The sequence below is a fragment of the Heliangelus exortis genome, chromosome 4 (genome assembly GCF_036169615.1).
Source record: "Heliangelus exortis chromosome 4, bHelExo1.hap1, whole genome shotgun sequence".
Classification (NCBI taxonomy): Eukaryota; Metazoa; Chordata; class Aves; order Apodiformes; family Trochilidae; genus Heliangelus; species Heliangelus exortis.
Window position 1 is genome coordinate 18,469,625 of NC_092425.1, and position 19,731 is coordinate 18,489,355.

Sequence of the window (19,731 nt, forward strand, 5' to 3'; positions counted from 1 at the left end):
TTTTTTTATTTAAAAAACTTAAATTTTAACTAACAACAGTTCAAATCTCTATAAAACTCTACCTTTGTCCTAAACATTTAAGGAAAGGCTATTCTGGATTCCTGATGTCATAAATTATTAACAGTCAAAAAGATGGAGAACTTCAATTAAGCATGCTAATTTTCTCAAACAACAACCACAATGCAAAAAGTTATGGTTCCACTTTTTCTACTTTACACTGCAGAAAAATATTTGGGAAGATAATGTGTTAGTACAGTCAGGGCTTCATGGGTGGAAAACAGCTCAGCAAGGGAATAAATATAAATATTATTTGACATAACAGATGATTGTACACTAATAAGATGAAATAATAAGACAAATGCCTTGCATTTACAAAGCAAATATCAACAAGTCTTGACATAGTTTTTGACAGCACTGATCCTCAACTGCCTTTATTTTGTAAGGAAAAACATGTATTTGGCTAAGGAGAATTAAAAGAAATCACAGCCTTCACATTGATAAAAACTGAAGAACAAACTTGGATTGTACTGGCTGTTCAGGATGATAGGCCTTTTCTATAATGCCCACTGAGCATTTACAAATGCTATATCATCATCTGAAATCAACACATTAACCTTGGGTACAATACGTTCATTCTTTAATGTGTCCCTTGACACGGATCTAAGCAGGTATATATTTAAACACCTATTTTCTTTTTAATATAACTGAACAGATTAAGCATGATGTGCTAATGTGCTACTTCAGGATTTATGGTAATAAAATGCAAATAAAAAAAAGCTGCAAGATGTTTGTTACTTGAGATACTCAAAGAATTAATTTTATACTGGCATATACTGTAATTAGAAATAGCTCTGTGCATCATGATTAAACTAGTAGCTATGGAAACCGAAGCAGACTAGAATAAGTGTAGAAGGAGAATACTGAATACACCAACCATAAAACTCCTCTAATCTGTTTATTTTTAATCTTTTTCATAATGCATATTGGAATACTAAGAGTAGATACTACTTTATTTTTCCTAACCTTCATATGTTTGGAAAGAACAGTATTCTTTCCAAACTACTTCCTAGCAAAGGCATCAAATTTTGTTTTCACATCAGAACTTCTCAGCCTACACAATCTCAGGTACTAAAAGCACACAATTTCTAACAACCCATTTTTTATTAAATATATATATTTCTCCCTTTATAAAATGAGAACTCTGTGGTTTCAAGAGTGTAGCATCTCCACCATGCTCCATCCCCTTAGCCATTCTGGTAGCATTGGCTGAACACGTTCCTGTTTAGCGATCTCCTTATGAGTGTGGGGAGAAGGAGGCATCTCCACACAGTGCTCACCTGATGCAATCTCAAGTGCTGAATGAGAGGGTAGAATCACTCCCCTCACTATCCATACTGCAGTCACCAAGCATGCAGATAGCTTTCATCAGACAGTGCTGACTCATATTTAAATTCTCATTCACCCTTATGTCCTTTAACTAAGAGCTCCTCAATGGCTTGTCACCGACCAGCTTATTTTCTTGCATGGGTTTATGCCAGCCCAGCAGCAGGACTTGATGTACATTCTTATCAAATTTCACCTATCATCTTTTGGTCCACTCCTGCTGAGGTCCCCTGGAATGCTTGTGTGTAGCCCCATGTATTGCCTGCCTGCCTCCCTCCCCCACCCATTTCACTGTCATTCAAAAACATAAGGGCACCTTCCATACCGTTGTCCAGATAAACCACGAAAATGTTAAGCAACATTTGCACCAGTATCAGCTTCTAAACAGCATCACTTGTAAGCAGCCACTAATTAGTCTTCAAGCTCTTGACTTCTGCTCTTTGCGACATACGGTGCAGCTGCTTTCCCACCCACATCATGGCCACCAGTCTAGAATGCTGTAAAAACCAATTTAAAATACTTGATTAAGTCAAGGTAAACATCATTGTTTACCTGTTCTCCCCTTGTGCACAGAGCCAGCTCCTCATGACAGGATGTAATCAGGTTAGTCAGATATGAGTTGTCCTTGGTAAGCCATGCTGGCTGTTCTCAACTATCTTATTTATTTTCCTGTGCCTGGCAATGGCTTCCAAGAAATTTAATTCTATAATATTCCCAGGAATTGAGAGAAGACTGTCCTGTGCACAGTTCCCTGGATAACCTTCTTTTCCCTGTTGAAAGTGGGCATGTTATTTATCTTTGCCTTGCCAATGAAGACCTCTTTTAATCACAAGCTTTAAAAAAGATGGAGAATAAACACAATAACAGTAACATTGGATGCACATCCAGCAGTTTCAGTTTGCTTGCATGAACTCTTAACTCCACTTTCCTCTTATAGAGGTGGCATTTCTTTCCCCTAGACACTCCCAGTAGACACTGGTCTGGGAGGCTAGTGAAATCTTGAAATGGGAAAAATATGAGGTATATTAGCTATATTGCAGGTTCAAAAACAGTACCTGCCTTCACAAAGGAACAATTTATGACACTCTGCTAATATTTGGTCCATTATTGGGCCATTAATTGTAAGACAATGCTCAGAAAGCCCCCTTTTCTTAGAAGGCTGTGACAGAGGACCAAATATATATATATAGAGATCCAAATATATGCCATTCTCTGGGCAAATGATGAATGGCCATTTCAGACATGAAGTTTAATATCAGTAATGTACCTTCAGATGGACATAAGCAGTTTTCTGGTATGAATTATCTGACATTGGCATTCTTAGAAAAGATTTCATTGCTGATTGGGATTACGTTTTGAGATTAAAAAAACCACACAGAACAAACTAAAATCTTTTTTCCTGACTACCAAAATAACGAATAAAAAGGCAGGTAATTTTACAGTTCCAAGTCTTTTTTCAAGAAAGCACTCAGTCCATAAAGCTCAATTCCATCATTCTCAGTGAAGTGCTTACCTGGGCTACTCCCTTCTGCTGCTTCCTATCACCAGTACAAATATTCATAAAAGAATACTACACAGAGTAACACTTAGAGGTACAGAGGTTCATTATTTTTCCTGCTACTTCTGCCTGAGGCTTTTGCTTCAAAAAGTATTCACTACTATTATATCTCCTCTACTTAATAGGAGCTAGCAGCTCTGTATCTGTGCTAAAGGAAAGAAATCTAATAGAATGAGCGTTTTTGACAGAACCTCATCAATAGTCATCTTATCAGCATCACATGAATAAGAAAAACTGTCATATACATCTTTAAATTCAAAACCAGTGACCTGCACAGTGACTACATTCAACATTTTATTCCATATTTGAAGTCATACCTTCATCAGTAGAAGTAGGTAATAATTTCTCCCAACTTTGGAAAAAAAGGTTACAAATGTAAAAATGGGTTTGCAACTGTATTTTTATAGCTGAAAGAGAAGATAATGTAAAAGTCTCTATCTATAAAACATTCTGATTAACCATGTTAATTTATCACAACCTATGCAACTTTTGCAATAAAAGATGAGGAAAAATATCCAATAATATCTTTGTTACGCTACTGGAATGATTACTGTTTCAGAAGTCAGTTGAAAAATTTTAGCTCTCTGAGTAAAGTGATGAATTGAAGTGGGTTAGGGGGAAAACAGCGCTTCAGCAAAATTAATTAATATCCAGGATAAAGAAATCACATCTAGATAGGGTACCTGTGAAATTTTACCTATTCTTTTAACAAAAGTCCTAACCATACAGGTCAACAGCAAAATATTACCTATTTTATTCCTACACCAGTATCAGTCCCTTCATTCATTTATGCTGTTATCATCTTCTTTTTCCCCATGTTAATAACCTCACAAACTCCAGCTTGCCACACAGCATTCCCAAAATAAACTGAAATCAGCAATACCTTGATTAGAAATGAGGTTGCAGCATTATAACCAATCCTCATTTATTTATCAAAATCTTGTCTCTTTACCCAGGTCGATTACCAGACCACAGTCTGCATCACAACCTCGTGTTGTATCACGGTTAACGTCCTTAGAATAAAAATTCTCTACACTTCCCTACTTTTTTTCATGACAGGCATGATACCATGAAGGTCTCTTAAGCCTGTATCTAAGTGTCCTGACCTGGAAGACCGAGGGAAAACAAATTCCCTCCTTGAGGATTTCAGAGGGACTGAGACTGAGAATCAGAGATGCTTTAAAAGATTTGCTGGGAAATAAGAGAAGCTGAACAGAAGGACATAAGGACTTCTGTAAGGTCTAACAAGGGATAATACTCCATTGACTTCATTGTCCACATGTGTCTGAACAACAAAGCTATACTTCATGTCAGCAGACACCTTAACACAATGTTTCCATTTGCAGACCTGGTAAAATCTTTTGGAAGGGGCAGAAAACTACGCTGGGAGTTTCCCTACCGTGGAACAGATTTTACCATAAACTCTCCAGACCTTTTTCCCCTCTTGGAAAGCAAAAGTTAGTACAGAGCAACTTGTAAAAACAGCCAGTGGACAGAACACATCCTTCATGACCATGCACAAATCCTTTGAAGATGCCTATCCACCAGTCTAAACTGTGCTAAGTGGTAGAGCCTTGGAAACTTGTATTGGAGCTGAACTGGAAAAAGGGTGAAAGTGATAAGCAGTTCCAACCCCCCATTCTTGGGGGCTGAAACTAGATGATTTTTAAGGTCCCTTCTAACCCAGATAATTCTAAAATAAAGTGATGATATGCTCTTTATACTCTCCTCTCCCCAACTTTCTTCCTTCTCCACCCCCTCCCTGAAAAGTCTAATTTGGTTCTCTACCATTAAGCAGAGACAGAATTGCATGTAGTGCCCAGAGGATTGGATTTAGTTTCTCTGATTTTTAAGAAATGCTGAGCCAATTCTGTTAGTGTTTTAATAAAAAGCCTCTTGATTTTTAACTCAGTCTGTTTCAATTAACAAAGACCTGTCAGGCTGTTTTAAAAACTTCTCAGAGATCCTGAGATTGCTTTTTTTCCAGGATGCAGTCCCATGAAAACAAGGTCAGTCAGCACAGTGCTCCTATTTCTCATATGCCTTCCCTTGCTTTACATTGCCTTTACTTAACTAGCCCTGGCTTCATATGCATTGCCTTCAGTGCAAACTGTACTTCTCTGCAAACTAAATAAATTCTAATCAAGCAGATTAGACTTCAAAAAAATCCTATCTAAGGTTAGGAACTGTGTTGTACTCTAGATCCTCCCCCATATTGTGCCTTTTATTCAGCCCTTTATTTATCCTCCAGTTCTCCACCTGCAGGCAGGCCGATGCACCTGCATTCAGCACCTCCATGATCGACCAACCTGGCTTCACACTCCTCTTCAGAGACCAGGGATTTCTACCCACTTTAAAAACAGATGACGTAGTAATTTATATATTTTTAATAGAACAGAGGTAACTACCACAGGCCACCGCAAAGGGAGAGATGTAGTAAAGAGAAAGCAGGATGCTGAGATAAAATTATAGCAGATCATGTTCTCGCTTTCATTCTGTTCCGCTGTTTTTAAATGCTCTCTAGCTAAAAACTGTGCCCTGGTCTTCATGAATTCTCAGTGAAATGGCAACTAAAAGGAGACAGAAAGTGACGGGACACAGCTTAACCAAGCGTTTACTAAACCTAATCTGCCAGCATCTTTCAGCCCCCACCCCCTTCCCTCCCTCCCTCCCTCCCTTCATTCATTCCTTCATTCCTTCCTTCCCTCCCTCCCTCCCTCCGCCGGCCGGCACTGCCCCTGCTGTTCCGCTCTCGGCGCCGTGCCGGGGATCGGGGGGGGCTCAGTCCTCCCCCGACGGACTGATCATGGGGAGGAGCAGCGCCTGCGCCTTTATTGATGAGCGCTTGCAATAGGACGTCAGGTGCTGCAGAGAAAATGCAGGGGGTTTGTATGTGGAACGAGCAGCCCCGAAGAGCCCCTCCCGTGTTTGGGCGGCTCTCCCGGTGAGAGGGGCACTGCCCAGTGCTGTCCCTGCCGCTCTGCAGGATGACGTCAGGGCTGGGCTGCCCAGGCAGCACTCTGAGGTCCCTTCGTAAGGAGATGGAGGAGCCTCAAAGCCTGAGCAGGACAGGCAGCAGATAAGAGCATTTGCCACATTCCCGTGTAGACAGGGATAGCTTTTGACCTCATCTTGGCACAGCAGTGACAGCAGAGCAGCAGCTCCTGTATACTGTCATAGAGAACAAATATTTCAACAGGTTTTCACTCTGCTCCCTTTTTTTGTTTGTTTTGAAGGGCTTTGAAGTAGCTGCTCTGATAAATATACTCAATTTTATGCTACAGAACATTACAAGATTACAAAGGAAAAGCCTTAAAGAAACACTCCTCATTGGAGAACCATCAATTCCCATTATTCAGCCATGCGAGATGGGAGATAGCACTAGCACACACTGCAATCCAAATACAAATTACCTCTATCTTGTATAATAAATAGCAAGGAATAGAAAAATATCTTTAATTACTTCAAGAGAAATAGGAAAATAAGAACATTGCCCTGACTTACCTCTTTGGCTTCAGTTAAGCATGAAAAGGGACATTATAACGATTTCAGAGTTGATAAACCATCTGGTACAGAATAAGTAAATAAGTACTAGATTTGGCTCCTGTTGCAATTAATGGGCTGTGACTAGATTATGAAACGTTCAACATTATGAAAGGTAAAAGTAGTTTTTTGTTGAAGAGTAGTTTACTCATTTACTCATTGAACACATATGTCACTACTCAACAAGTGTAGCAGACCAAAAATGGTTTAACCCTTTCTCAGTGCTTCATTACTTTTTAGTAACCATCAGAAACTGATTTTTTTAAAAAATATTGTTTCCTTTCAGATTCTTTTCTTGTATTTACACAAATATATTGTCTTGCCTATAAATTCCAGAATTTATGCAGATCACCATGATTTGTTAAAACACTTCAATAATCTGAGCAAGACCCTACTACAGAATATAAAGCACATCTTTAGAGCTACTAAACTGCCAACTCTAATGGCTAGCAATCTGTTTACAGCATACCAATTCAAATCTATATAGTACAGACTATAGAAAACTGTTGCATTCCTTCATATGAAACACATAGCTTTTTCAATTGCACATAAGAGCAGATTTGCATTGTTGCACCAACATGTTTATGATGGAAGATAATAAGTAGCATTCACCAGCAAATTAAATTATTAACTAAAATCACTAGCCCAAAAACTGATCAGCTGTCCAAAAAACAAATGAGAGCAAAACCAACGAGAGCAAACCACCAACGAGAGCAAAATTAAGATTCTTTTACCAAATGGCAGCAATTGGTAGGTGTTATTCTTCAAACATTCCAAGTAAATTATCAAGATTTTACAATACAAAGTCCACTAGTGATTGCTTCTATAGAAAAGTGGTTCTAGGGGCTGTCAGAGATGTGCAATTTCATGCATTTCAGCAAAAACAGATGCTTGTTTTTGTTAGTACAGAACTGATATTTTTTACAAGGGACATCTAGTTGGAAGGCATCTGATGAGAAGTTACTGCTCAAGGTCATTTTTTCTGTTAATCCCCTTGACAGAGGTCAGCATTAAAGCCCAGAACAAATCGAACACTTTTTGTCCCCCCCAAAAATTCTTAATGCTACTGAAGTTTTAAACTACAAAAATTATACTAACTTTTAAAATTATACTAATTGAACTAACCCAAATATTGCCTCCATTACAAGTGCCAGGCTCATGCACTCTGCAACCAGGAGCCTAGACACGTTTTGCCGGGTTGCGCCCGTAGCTGGCCCCACAGGTGAGTAACCCCACAGTGCCAGGACAGGCCCAGGTGCCTCACCAGACGCCCTGCGGAGCTCAGCGCTGCTGCGCCTCCCACCCGCTCACCCGCCCCGCTGCTGCTCTGCCAAAGCCGCGTTTGAATTCCCCGCGGTTCCCCGGCACGGCCCCAGACACCTCGGCCTCTCGGATCCCTCCCGAGAGCTGCCGATTCCAGACTCGCTTCGGGTCTCGCTGCTCTCCCTCGGGCTTCCCTGGCTCCGGGAACCACCGCTCCCGTCTCAATCTATCGCATTTTTTAAAAGGCACGGCACTCACCGCTGCCTCTCCCCTCGTGGTCTAAGCGAGAGATGCTGTGAGGCAGCCTCTCTTAGTCAATGAAAACTGAAGGATTTGAGTGACACCAAGGGGGGCTGTTGGGTACGGAAGAACATGGAAAGGAATTTGATTTAAATGGAATTGGTTTTTGATCTTCCATCATTGCATGTAGAGGGTTAACATGCATAACATCTTACAACAGACAACGTGTGAACTCCAGCTTTTTTTAATTCTTCAACAAAACTGTCACGGCCCGACATAATTTTACTCAGGAATTACTTAAGTTACTATTCCTTACTTAAAAGCTGTCAGATCTCAATTTGTAATCAAGAAATAATGATAGAAGAAGGTGAAAGAAAAGCAGATAGAATTGCCAAGGAGAAACCACAAAAAGGTAGATTTAAACACTTGCAAAAATCTAGAAGCAAATAATTAGCAATGCACCTTGTCTCTGAAAGGCTACTCAGAGATAAAAGGAGCAGATGAGGGACTGAAAGAAGTAAGAAGCAGATAGAACAGGAGGGGAGGGCAGGAGTTCATGGAGAACACAGTAGCAGCAATAAAGATTATTTCATAGATCTACTAGAGAAGAGATCAGACAATCCAATGCACCAATGGTAAACAGAGCTACCTCAAAAAAGTTCCAGCACAAAAGGAAAACCTTGACTTCAGGCAATTTCCAGTTGCATATATAGCTTCTGGCTCAAAACAATTTTTTAATGATATCTTTATCTATTAGTCAAATTAGTGGAAAGGTATTCAGGAAAAAAAAAAAAAAAAAAAAAAAGCAAAGCTTATTTCACAAGATTTAATTTCATGCTAAATGTAAGATGAGAATAATTGATTCAAGATTAATTAGAAATGTATGAAATAAACCATTGGACAGAAAATATGATAGCTACCTGTGAAATAAAAAATATTACCGGGGTTGAATGATGGAAGTGAAAATACAATGTATTTTTAAATCAATAGACTCCATTGAGTATGTCTTCTGCAACATCCAGGAGAGTTAGAAATGTTAGTTCTCAGGTTTATAATCTTAGGGTTTTGCATTTTATATTTAATTACACAAGGTGCTGTAGTGAGCCACTGCAGAAGACATTGTAACAGGGAGATAATTATTTCAAGCAGAATCTCAATAGTTTATTGTAGGCCTTGCTTGTAGAGGCCCATACATGGATGTGAGTTACTGCTGTAAGACCTGAGTACCTATCATGACATTGGTATGCACTGAATTTAACAAAACCACTTTTATGTACTGTTTGTAAGAGCTCATTTCTGTACAGGTGTGTAAAGAATAATGCTCTCAGTGATCCTCTATTCCAGTCTATAATATTTATCTATTCTGGTCTATAATTAAAGGAATACCCAGCTACATTTGCCAACTCCCTGCTTTTTTCACTTTGAAGGAATTGTGCCAAGCCAGTGTGAAGGTCCATTTAGCATCATTTTGAATTTTCCTTGCCTCAAATGGCAATGTGGCAAATGGAATAACAGGATGTAGACTTACATTGACTGAAAATGTCAGGTGGAGGTTTTCACCCAGGTAGAGCTGGCAAATTGATCCCAGTTATGATCCCAGTTAGAAGGCACTCAGATTCTGTAAAGTATCATTTAAAATGCTATTTATTAGAGCTAACATAATCTAGCTAATATAATCTTACCTCCCTTTAGATGCTAGGAGCCAAAGAGCACAGCATTGAAGGGGCCTCTGATCAGCATGCAGCACACTGTGCAGACCCTTCCTGTAGAAAGAGTTAGCCCACGTTGGTCATTTCAACTACTGAAAGTTTTTCTTACAAGGCAACTCTATTATTTCTACTGTCGTACAGGAGGGGTGTTCTCCTGAGAACTCTGTGCTGCACTTTTAGGTAAAGGTAAGGACACACAGGTGGCACAATGGTTGGTACCAAGTGGGAGCAGCCTTGCAGCCTCCTTGATTAAAATAAGCTGGCTGAGGCCATCCCATTGCCAGGAGACATTGTGTCTACCACCGGCCTGAGAGCCAGGCAGGACATGCCGTTTCAGCTTCAGCATTCCTTGGGTTTGAGTTCCACGCGCCAACTCGCTGCGCCTTTCGAGCCTCATTCTTCTCTCCTGCCTGGCTCACCATTCCGGGCTGTTGTATCTTGCCGTGCTGGGCTTCTATTCCAAGCTCTACACGCCGCCTTCAGCATTTAAGCCTGGCCTTGTGGAGCTTCACTCGTGGTTGCGTATTTGGAGCTCTTTCTAGAGCGTCCCGCACCAACGTAGTGGCTCCATCTGACGTGGTTGCGTATTTCGAAGCTCTTTATATCGCCTTCCGCGTTTAAGCCAGGCTTTGTAGAGCTTCCCGCAACCAACGCGGTCGTGTAGAGCTTCTTATTTTACCTCAGCATTCACGGCTGTTGTTGTTGCCCGCGTTCTCCACCAGATGTTGCGGCGAGCCTTCTCTCGGGGACACAGCTCTTCTCCAGAGCTCTCTTGCCATCCCTCTCCTCAGGCATCTTCATCTCTTGTCTTCCCTTGCTTCTGGGAGCATGCCTTTTATTTTGCCCTTCAGCCCCGCCCAATTCCGGCTGGGGCAGGCCCTAATTATTGGGCACAGCTGGGCCTAAGCTCCCAGTTCATTATCGGCGACACCTGAGTACTTGTGGTTCTCACTACAGAATCTCTCCCCAGTGCTAGATTTTGTAATCAGAGCCTGTCTGCCAGCCAGTTGAGAGTAGTAAGCATTCTGTGTCACTAAAAAAGCTGCTTTTTGACAACTATGGGTAATCATTGCCAGACATATCACCTTGCACTTCCTGAGGTCCTGCAGAATGTCTGTGTTCAAAATCTTCCCCATAAGAGTGACTTATGGAAAGTGGGACTTCCTGATTGGTCTAATCTCATTTTCAGATTTTGGACTCTGATAGATTTTTCATTTCTTGAAGTGGAATCTAGGCAGCCCTAGTGCTGTATCTACCAACAGCCAACATCAACAGCACTGTGACAGTGGCAGTTCCTCCACCTAAAATAGCTTACAAAAAGCTATTGATTTTAGCTACAGCTGAGACCGTATACTTTTAATAAAAGAGCTGCATAAACTAAGAATAACAAACTAAACTTCTTTCCAGATATTTCTTCTTTTGACACTTTTCAGTAAAGCAAAAATGGAGAAAAATAATCATCAGCTTGAGTCCTAGATGGACTACACTAGAAATAATTCGACAGTTAACATGAGGTAGGAAGGCACATGACCCCTGCCAGGCAGCAGGTTAATAGTATTATAGTATATAATATATATAGTATATTATATATAGTATAGTATATATATATATAGTATATATATAGTATATTCCACTCATGAAAAAAAACCCAACACTCTGAGTGAGAAATTAAAATAAAATATTTGCTGACTCCCACCAGAGGTCAGTCACATCATATGAATAAAATGAAACTTACTGAAATTCTAAGTACTAATTACTCTACAAATAATGGAAACTGAAACTCCATTTTTTAACCCAATTTAAAGTTCTATTTCTACTTGTTTTATTATATCATTCCCAAATAGGATAAATGTATCCTGCTTTAATAACATGCCTGCAAGAGAAAATTTAGAGATCTGATAAGAAAATGAAACAACTAGCTGAATAATCTTCTTTTACCTTTCAGCAATTGAGAAAGAAGAAGAAACAATTCTGCAAAAACCTACAGTGCTGGCAACTATAATTAATGCCCTATGTATGACTGTGTATGATAGATGTGGATGGCAATATGCTAGTACATTTCACCAAGATACATTTCTGGACCTGAAAGTCACAGAGAAGTCGGAAGTAGGATTTGTTCTTAATAGAGTGGTAGTGCTGGACACTTTGCATAAAGGAGTTATTATGTATGCCTAGATTGATCAAGACTCCTTGTTATTAAAAAATGTATTGCTCTTCTGGCTAATTAAAATAGACTGTATTGCTAAATATAATCTCAGAATCCAGAGAAAACGGCTAATTTATGCATTCAAATGCGAATAGTTCTATTTAAATAAAAGGTTTCTATCCTTAACATGGGAAAGATTGTGAAAACATTTCTTTATTATACTTATTTAACTTTTTTTTTCTTTATTCAGCACTTCTGAGACCACATCTGTAATACTGCATGAAGTTCAGGGTGCCCAACACAAGAACTTACTAAAGCTGTATGTTTTCCGCCCAATAAATTATATACCAAGTTATATTCTTAACCACCTCTTTTCAGTTCCTTCTGCTAAAGAAGACTCTATTGCCAAGGTCAGGAATTACATTGTAGGACAGATCTCCTCAAATTACAGATTTTTTTTTTGTGTGTCTAGAGAACAGAGTAAGGAAACATGAGTGTGCGTAGATACCTGCTACAGAGGGTGGAGTCAGCTTTCATGAAAGAAACCAAAAATTATCTTTGCAGTTCCACAATTCATGGGTTACCTGCGCACTGTTTGCATTGCATTAAGAAAAAACTGTAATGGCAATGTGGTGAGGCAAATCAGGCAACTGTTCTGTCTGAAAAATAACTGAAGGAAAAATAGTTCTTCAGTAAACAAGTAATTTCCTTGTTGCAAGTCAGCACGCACCCGCACAGGCAAGTAGAGGAAGGAAAAAGTTGAAGATAAAATTTAGAAGAGAAAACCAAACAAGTGCTCTCCAATAAATGTCTGTGGACTAAAAGCCCACATGTATACCTGGAGACTCCAGGCTGGTGGAGTTAGATCCAGTGGGATGCGTTTTGTCATTCGCGTTTGATGGGATTCGGCATGCACCACAGTAGTCTGAAGGTCTTTTCAGTCTTTTAGCACGGAGCAATGGCCTCTACCATCGAGGCGCAGCTGTGGGTTAATGGTTCAAAATTTACGCCGTGTTACAATGCTGAGCCTGACAACAGCGTCGTCTGGGGGTGCGAGGCCGGTACTACGCGAAGTGCGTAAAATCTGCCTTTCCCTCCTGACGCTGGTGTCTGCCTCCCTCAGGGTGAGGGGGAAGGCAGCTTGCCGGCCATGGAAACAAACCCTGCTCACCACTACCGACCTCCTCGACACCCGCACGACAGAGCAGAGCTGGGCCCGAGGGCCGCCCCCTCAGCGCCGGAGCTGTCGCTGAGCTCCCCAGGGCCGGAGCTCCCGCCGGCCCCTGGCATCTCAGGTGCGCCGCGCGCCGCGCGCCGCGCGCCGCCCGCCCCGTTGCTAAGCAACGCTGTCTCCGCTTCCGCCCGCCGGCGCAAATGAGCGCGCGGCGGGGGCGGGCCCTCCAGGTTGCCCCGGCGACGGGGTTGGTTCCCCCTGCGCGGCAGTGGCGGCGGCGGTGGGCGCTGCGGGCGCTGCGGGAGGACAGGTGAGGGGTGGCTGTCGCCACCGAGGAGCGGGCTGTCAGCTCGGCAGCCGGGCCGGAGTTGTGCGGTACGATGGTTCGCGCTCCGCCGTGTGGCGGGAGGGCGGTGGCCCGGTTCGGGAGGTTAAACCCGGTATGGGTTCTCTTGTTCCTCGGGCGGCGGTTGTGTGGTGTTTCGTCGGGCCGCGCCGCCCTGCGCCCACCTGCGGCCTGGGGACGGGGCGGCCCTGGGGAGCTTCTGGGGCTCTAGGCGGTTGTCTGGAGTATCCTGGAGTGGGATGATGGTGCTGTTGGGGTTTAGCGTTGGGTTTGGAATTTGTGTACTGCACTGAGATGCTTCTGTGTAAGCGTGCTCGTGTGGAAACATAAACTGAGAGCCGAGTAAATGCGGAGGCAGCATAGAAGAAGCCAAGTGGGTGGAAAGTGCTTGCCCTCCTTAGAGAGGGAGAGCTTTGCGCTTGTTTGTATTTCAGATGCTTTTCCCAGATGGGACACGTGCGTAAGGAAGGGGCAAAAACAACCTTAGAAAACTAAAAAAAAAAAAAAGAAAAAAAAAAAAAAGAAAAAAAAATATCCAGGTACAACGGCAAACTACACGATAAGCAAATGAAACGCTTGAAAACAAATTTAAGACAGCAGACTCTGTAAATGAAGAAATTAGTTAAGTTTTATGTTAAATAAACTCCTACTAGTTTAAGAGGTGTTGCTTTACCTATAAATGGGCACACATCAATTTGAGAAACTATTTTTCAAGATGAAAATGGCAGGCATGAAATCGAAGTATGAGACCTTTTATTACTCAGAAAGTAGTTAGTATTATAACCCTGAATTTTAAAATCAGTGAAGACCACAGTGTTGTCTGATAATTGGTTTAATCACTGCATGATCTGCAATGTAAATACTTTGAAATTTCCCCAAAAGTACTGGTTTTAAGAATACATTTCTGGTGACTATGCACTCAGCCTTTCAAAAATATCATAGGCTAGGAAGTCCACTGTGTCTCTTCCTAACTGATTCTAGAGCTAAAGCTTCTTCTGTATTGAGTTATAAAACTTTCAGGTTTCATGCATGACATTTACAGTTTCCCACTAGTCTTAAGAGCACTTGGAGGGAAGAATAATTCAGATAATATACATAGTAAACAATCAGAAATTCTTCAAACTTTAGCAAAGTATTATTTTGTTGAAGGTATTCATTGTAGGGCATATTTCCCATTGTTTTAAATTAAGTTTCTAACCTTTGCAGATCTGTAATGGGGAAATTCACTTGTGCCATTTGCAAATAATTGTTTCCTGATTAAAGACACAATTTTACAGGCTACTGATGTATATTAAGGTTTCTGCTAGCATTCATGTGCCTTGCATAAATCAGTCAAGCTCACTGTAGTAAACTTTGGCTAATTGTTAACTCATATGGATACATAGTGGTCTAAAGAGCTTGTAAAGTAGAAATATGTGTGCAGGAGTATTTATGGAGTAATACAGATAATGCAAACATTTAAAAGTATCTTGGGATTACTGCTTTTCTTTCTGATTTTTTCTTTTCTTACTGCTTTTTCTCTCTGATTTTCTTATTAATTATTCTCTAACATCTAATGTCATCTCCTATCTCCCCATTTCAACAGAAGTGTCATTCTGTGTATTCTGTTACACCAAATCTTGGGCTTGCTGAGTTGAGTTGTGTTTATATGATTTGTATTTAAAGGCTTATTGAGCTTTTAAATACAGGCTATTTAAAGGATGCATAACACAGTGCTAAACTCTAGGCACTGGAGAAGGATGGAAGCTTTGTGTGGTGTTCTTTCCCCATTTAAGTCCTATAATAAGTACACCTTAGCCGAATCCTTTGGGACATTCCTTACCCAGTTCTAGTACAGGCTGGAGAATTTAGTTTTGCTCCTATATGTAGTATTCACTAGATTAAAAAGACTTGTTTGGATTTACTGACTTTTACATGTTGTTAACTATCATATAGTAGCCCTGGAGGTAGTCTTGTCATGAGGTGTGGAAACTCATCTCTTCCAGTTCTTTCTGTCATTTGTGGGTGTTTTCATTTGTTGTGATGACCTTGAGTGCACTGTCACCTCTGCTAAGGTTTCCCCACAGATTCGTCACTTGGGCTACTTTGTTAAATTTTATGTGGAAAGCTAGGTGTAAGCAGACAAGTTGATAATTATTAATTTCTAAAATATCCAACAGTGATTAATCTTGCTATTCGGTGTCCAGTGTCTAATTTCCCATTTAATGATGGGGGATCCCCAACAATCTGAAGCAGTTGTTGCAGTGGAAGAGTCTTAATATAATCTTTTTTTTCCTTGGGCTGTATATTATATGGCTTATATAGTTTAAATGAATACTGCCTTTTCTCTATCTAATGAGTTTTTTTTTCTTAATGCTTTTACTGACTAGAAATTTAGTTCTGATGTGGGAACCTTCATGTGTTTTCCAGCCTTTGTGGGCAATTTGAACCCAGCTGCCTAGTTTGTGTGGTATCTTAATTTAAATAATACTTCTATATCTCTGGTAATTACCAGCTCCTGTATCCAAATTGTTTAAACCCATCTCTCTTGAATAAGCTAATGAAACATACTGGGTAACTTCCTGGTACAATGGTCTTAAGCTTCTTCCTGTGTTGAGTCTTGGTTTCCTAAAACATTGCATATCTCTTTCTCATGGCCACGTTCTGTTCATGGCTCATACTTCTCACATGGTTTATTGCATCCAACATTTGACCAACTTTTGTAAGGGTTTTTTCTTCTCTCTGCTTTTATTGTACTATAGCTGTGTAGTTTTTAGTCAATGTCATGGTCCCTTGAAACCAATCACCTCTACTTGGAGGGTTTTTTCTTGAGATAGATTTTATGCCATCCCTTCAATTTATATATTTGAGATCTAATCTTTTGTTTCTGTCTTAGTTGTAATTATTTGCATTTCCCTGTACCATAAGACAACCTGCTTTTTCCTCTTGCTCAGTAGACTCTTTCTTAATGAGACTTAAATTGCCTACTTTATTTGTAGCCTGAGCCCTAATCTCTTGTCTTGACCTTCTGTATTCTTGTTTTCAACTTGGTTAGAGAATCATTTGGAGTTTGTATGTTACAGCAGATTTTTTTTTCCCCACATAGACAAAGCAAGGTCTAAGAGCACTAATTAATGCCACCAGTTTCATTATCTTAACTTCCTTTTCAAATCGTTACCGATTGTTTGAAAGTACCTGTAGTGAGAGAATGACAATGATTGAATGAAAGAGAATATGTCAGATCCTGTAGCTCAGTTTCATGCATGCGCTTAAATGCTGTGAAAGAAAAGATGAATAATTTATGAATTATTAGTTAATAGTGGAATTAATAATTCCACTTTCAGATGTAAGGTTAGTGTTGAGAAGAGCTCTCTAATAATTTGTTACTAACCTGTAGCAGGTTTTTTATACTTAACCTGTTGGCTATGAGCATGCACATCATAGTATATCGCTCAGATTTCCAGACAATGCAGTGCAATCTTGACTCAGATTTTTTTTCTGAGGTGGTTGTGGGGTTTTTTCAGGGTTCTTTTTGCCTTTGTGGTTATTGGAGCTTGAATGGCCCCTGAAGTGTCCAAACAGAACTGTTAAATTGACTGCTCTGTAAAAAATCTTAGGGTAGAAAATGTGTTTTAGAACATTATCTTGGAGACAAACTTTTCAAGAGTTGATCTGTTTTGCCAGTAAGATTGACTTAATCTTTCCTTTGTTCAGCTTTAGCTAGTTTTCCAAATTCAGAAAATTAGTATTAGCAGATGTATGAGAGGGTACACTTTGTAAAAGATGACATACAGCTGGATGTCATCCACACTTTGGCATTGCAGCCTCTCTTAGCTCACCAAATCCATTAACAGTTATATACAGATGGTGAATAGCCCAAGGAGGTCACCACAATCAAGGGATTTGAAATATAACCTTGAGCCTCACAGCTAAAGGTATTTCTTCTTTGATTTTTTTTTTCTTCCCCCTCCAAGTTACATTCTCTGTGCCCTTGTTTGTGCCTCAGATGCTGAAGCCTTTTTGCAATATTAACTGTTTGTTTTGGTTTTTTTTTACAGAAACCGGGGCACTTAAACTTTAATTATATCCAAATTTTATGTGTGATGATTATGTAACTGCATTATGTAACCAGAATTTCAGTGTAGACATAGCTTTATGGTTAAGATTATAATTTTTCTCTACTTGTATGTAGTGTCCCCTTTCTGTCTTTTTTGACCAAGAAATTAAATAAGTAAAGAGATAATTAAGTTTCTCTGTTCTTAAATGATATATGTGGTCTTTGCAGAATTTTAATGCAAGCATCTGTTAAGTCATAATATTGTACTGTATATATAAACATTTTATATTTATATTTATATTTATATTTTTTTCTTAAGAGTGTTTAAAGTTTTTTTCTTGAAAAAAAGAGACTATAAAAGTTTCATTGACTTTATTTTTCAAGATCCAATTATGGAACATTCTTAGGAAGATACATGATCAGGTCTAATCCACTGCTATTTTTGGTAGCTAGATCCTAATCTCCTCTGTAAACTGATAAAGCTCAACCTTAAAAGTAGCTGTGTTTCTGTCCTTGTACTCTTGTAGGAAGGTTGTTCTACAGTCTCATCCCACTGCAGTTCTGATGATGACGGTGGTGCATGTCTGTTACTAACAGCTTATTCTGAACCCTGTGAGGTGGCCTGGCTAGACTTTGTAATCTCATCCTGATAAATCCCTACAGCTTTTTGGGAAGGAGCAAATGAGAAAAAAAACCAAAAACCAACCATTTAGAGGCCTGCTTATGTTTGTGCCATTAGTAACTTGGGAGAAATAAAGAAAATCTAATTCATAACTGACCTCATATGACCTAGGATCACTGAGACAGGTTTTCTGTCCCATTACTGTATAATTGATTATTGCATGTGGCAAATGTATTTTGATTTATCTTAGATAGTTCAGGATCATTACATGCTTCATATTCTCAGTACAAAGGTTCTTAAAGCACTACTTAAGAAATAAAGCCTGAGGCTTTTTAACTAGTAGCTTTACTATAGATATTGGTGTATGGAATTTGTATAGTGCCATACAAATTATGAAATAATGAATTTTTATACTACTGTAGATTAAGGAGTTGCCAACTATTTTTTTTTTTCCACCACAGAATCACAGAATGTTAGGGTTTGGAAGGGACCTGGAAAGATCACAGAGTCCAACCCCCCTGACAGGGCAGGGTCATCTGTATTTTTTATTATGAAGACATTAATTCCCATAATGAATTTTTTGGCAAAGTTTTTAGCATTTAGTAATTCAATAAGTAATTTTTAGTACTATAATGGGACATACGAAATATGAATTGACAAAGAATTTTGTCATAGAATTAGGTTCAGTGAAACTGGAGACAAGCTTACTAAAATACTAATTTCTATGAGAGATATAGTCAATTAATTGAAGATACTTCTTAATTTTGAATTAAGTGCATACATGAAACCTGACTTTTTATAGAAATTATGCAGACAAATGTCTAAATATTTCTTTATATAAGATGATGCTCATATACTTCAGAAGATATTTTCTCTGCAGTCTAAGTATTTCTGAGGCTATACATGTTACAACTGGTAAAGCTGGAAAAAAAATAACTAAATGTGTTGCATAGAGTATAAATTGTTTTTCCTCTGGTATCAACACCTTATGTGGAGGATTCCCAAACTTGTTCAGCCACTATATTCTGCAGTGGCATCTAGTGGCTTGTGATAGCAGATCCTAGAGTCATGCAGGCTATGTGCATTACAACCCTCAAAGGAATTGCTTGTATGTATAAGTGGTCCTGTATGACCCATCAAGCTAATAAACTGTGTCCTTTATTCATCTTTGTCGTCTGCCTACTTTTTACTCTTCCTCCTGAGTCATCAGGCTTCTTTGAATCCCTGTAACTCCTGGTTTTGGAGCTCACAGCTGTGGGATCCATTGTCTCTGCAATTTTTACAGCCTGCTTCTGGCAGGCCTGGCTCTCTGAGCGTGCAGGCAGCTACCGGTGTGCTCCCTAGTCCCAGTCATACTCCACCACTACAGCAGCTTTGACATTATGAACCATCTTTTGTTCCTCATATGTCTGTCTGCCCTACTTGAGCACACCTGGGACTGTGAAGTTTATCAAACAGCTTTACAGGAAAAATCTGAGCAACTGGCTTCCAGAAAAACTTGAAACCTGTGAAACATACTATGAGAACAGCGAAGCTGGGCCGAAGAGCTATGAGAAACCTTGTCTGGGGCTTCCCTTCATGCACCTTGCACCTCCTGGCTCTAGAGTGCATTAGAGCTCAGGCGTTTGCCTGAAGCATGCCATGGCTGGCACTGTGCTCAGCCTTAACTTTGCTGCTGTTGACTGCGCCTTGCAGACTTTCTGTCTGGATC

The 19,731-nt window shown here is 39.9% G+C and overlaps 2 protein-coding genes and 1 long non-coding RNA gene across 4 annotated transcripts in view; 1 reads left to right on the forward strand and 2 right to left on the reverse strand.

Moving 5' to 3' along the window:
- Nucleotides 1-6,509, reverse strand: part of GPM6A (glycoprotein M6A) — a 156,242-nt gene extending 149,733 nt beyond the window's left edge. Inside the window, exon 1 of the mRNA XM_071743220.1 lies at nucleotides 6,446-6,509. The gene's annotated coding sequence lies outside the window, so the exon portion shown is untranslated. The remainder of the gene's footprint in view (nucleotides 1-6,445) is intronic.
- Nucleotides 6,510-11,974: 5,465 nt separating this feature from the next.
- On the reverse strand, nucleotides 11,975-13,146 carry LOC139796340 (uncharacterized). The gene is made up of 2 exons (XR_011725960.1): nucleotides 13,024-13,146; nucleotides 11,975-12,824 (listed from the first exon to the last, which is right to left on the reverse strand). It is a non-coding gene; the product is annotated as an uncharacterized lncRNA (long non-coding RNA).
- A 103-nt stretch (nucleotides 13,147-13,249) lies between these two features.
- Nucleotides 13,250-19,731, forward strand: part of WDR17 (WD repeat domain 17) — a 49,901-nt gene continuing 43,419 nt past the window's right edge. The window contains exon 1 of one of the 2 annotated variants that reach the window (XM_071743211.1): nucleotides 13,250-13,326. Coding sequence is in view for 1 of the 2 variants with exons in the window: in XM_071743209.1 (XP_071599310.1) it covers nucleotides 13,397-13,456 (60 nt within the window). In the remaining variant the exon portion in view is untranslated. The other variant, XM_071743209.1, reaches the window with a different exon arrangement.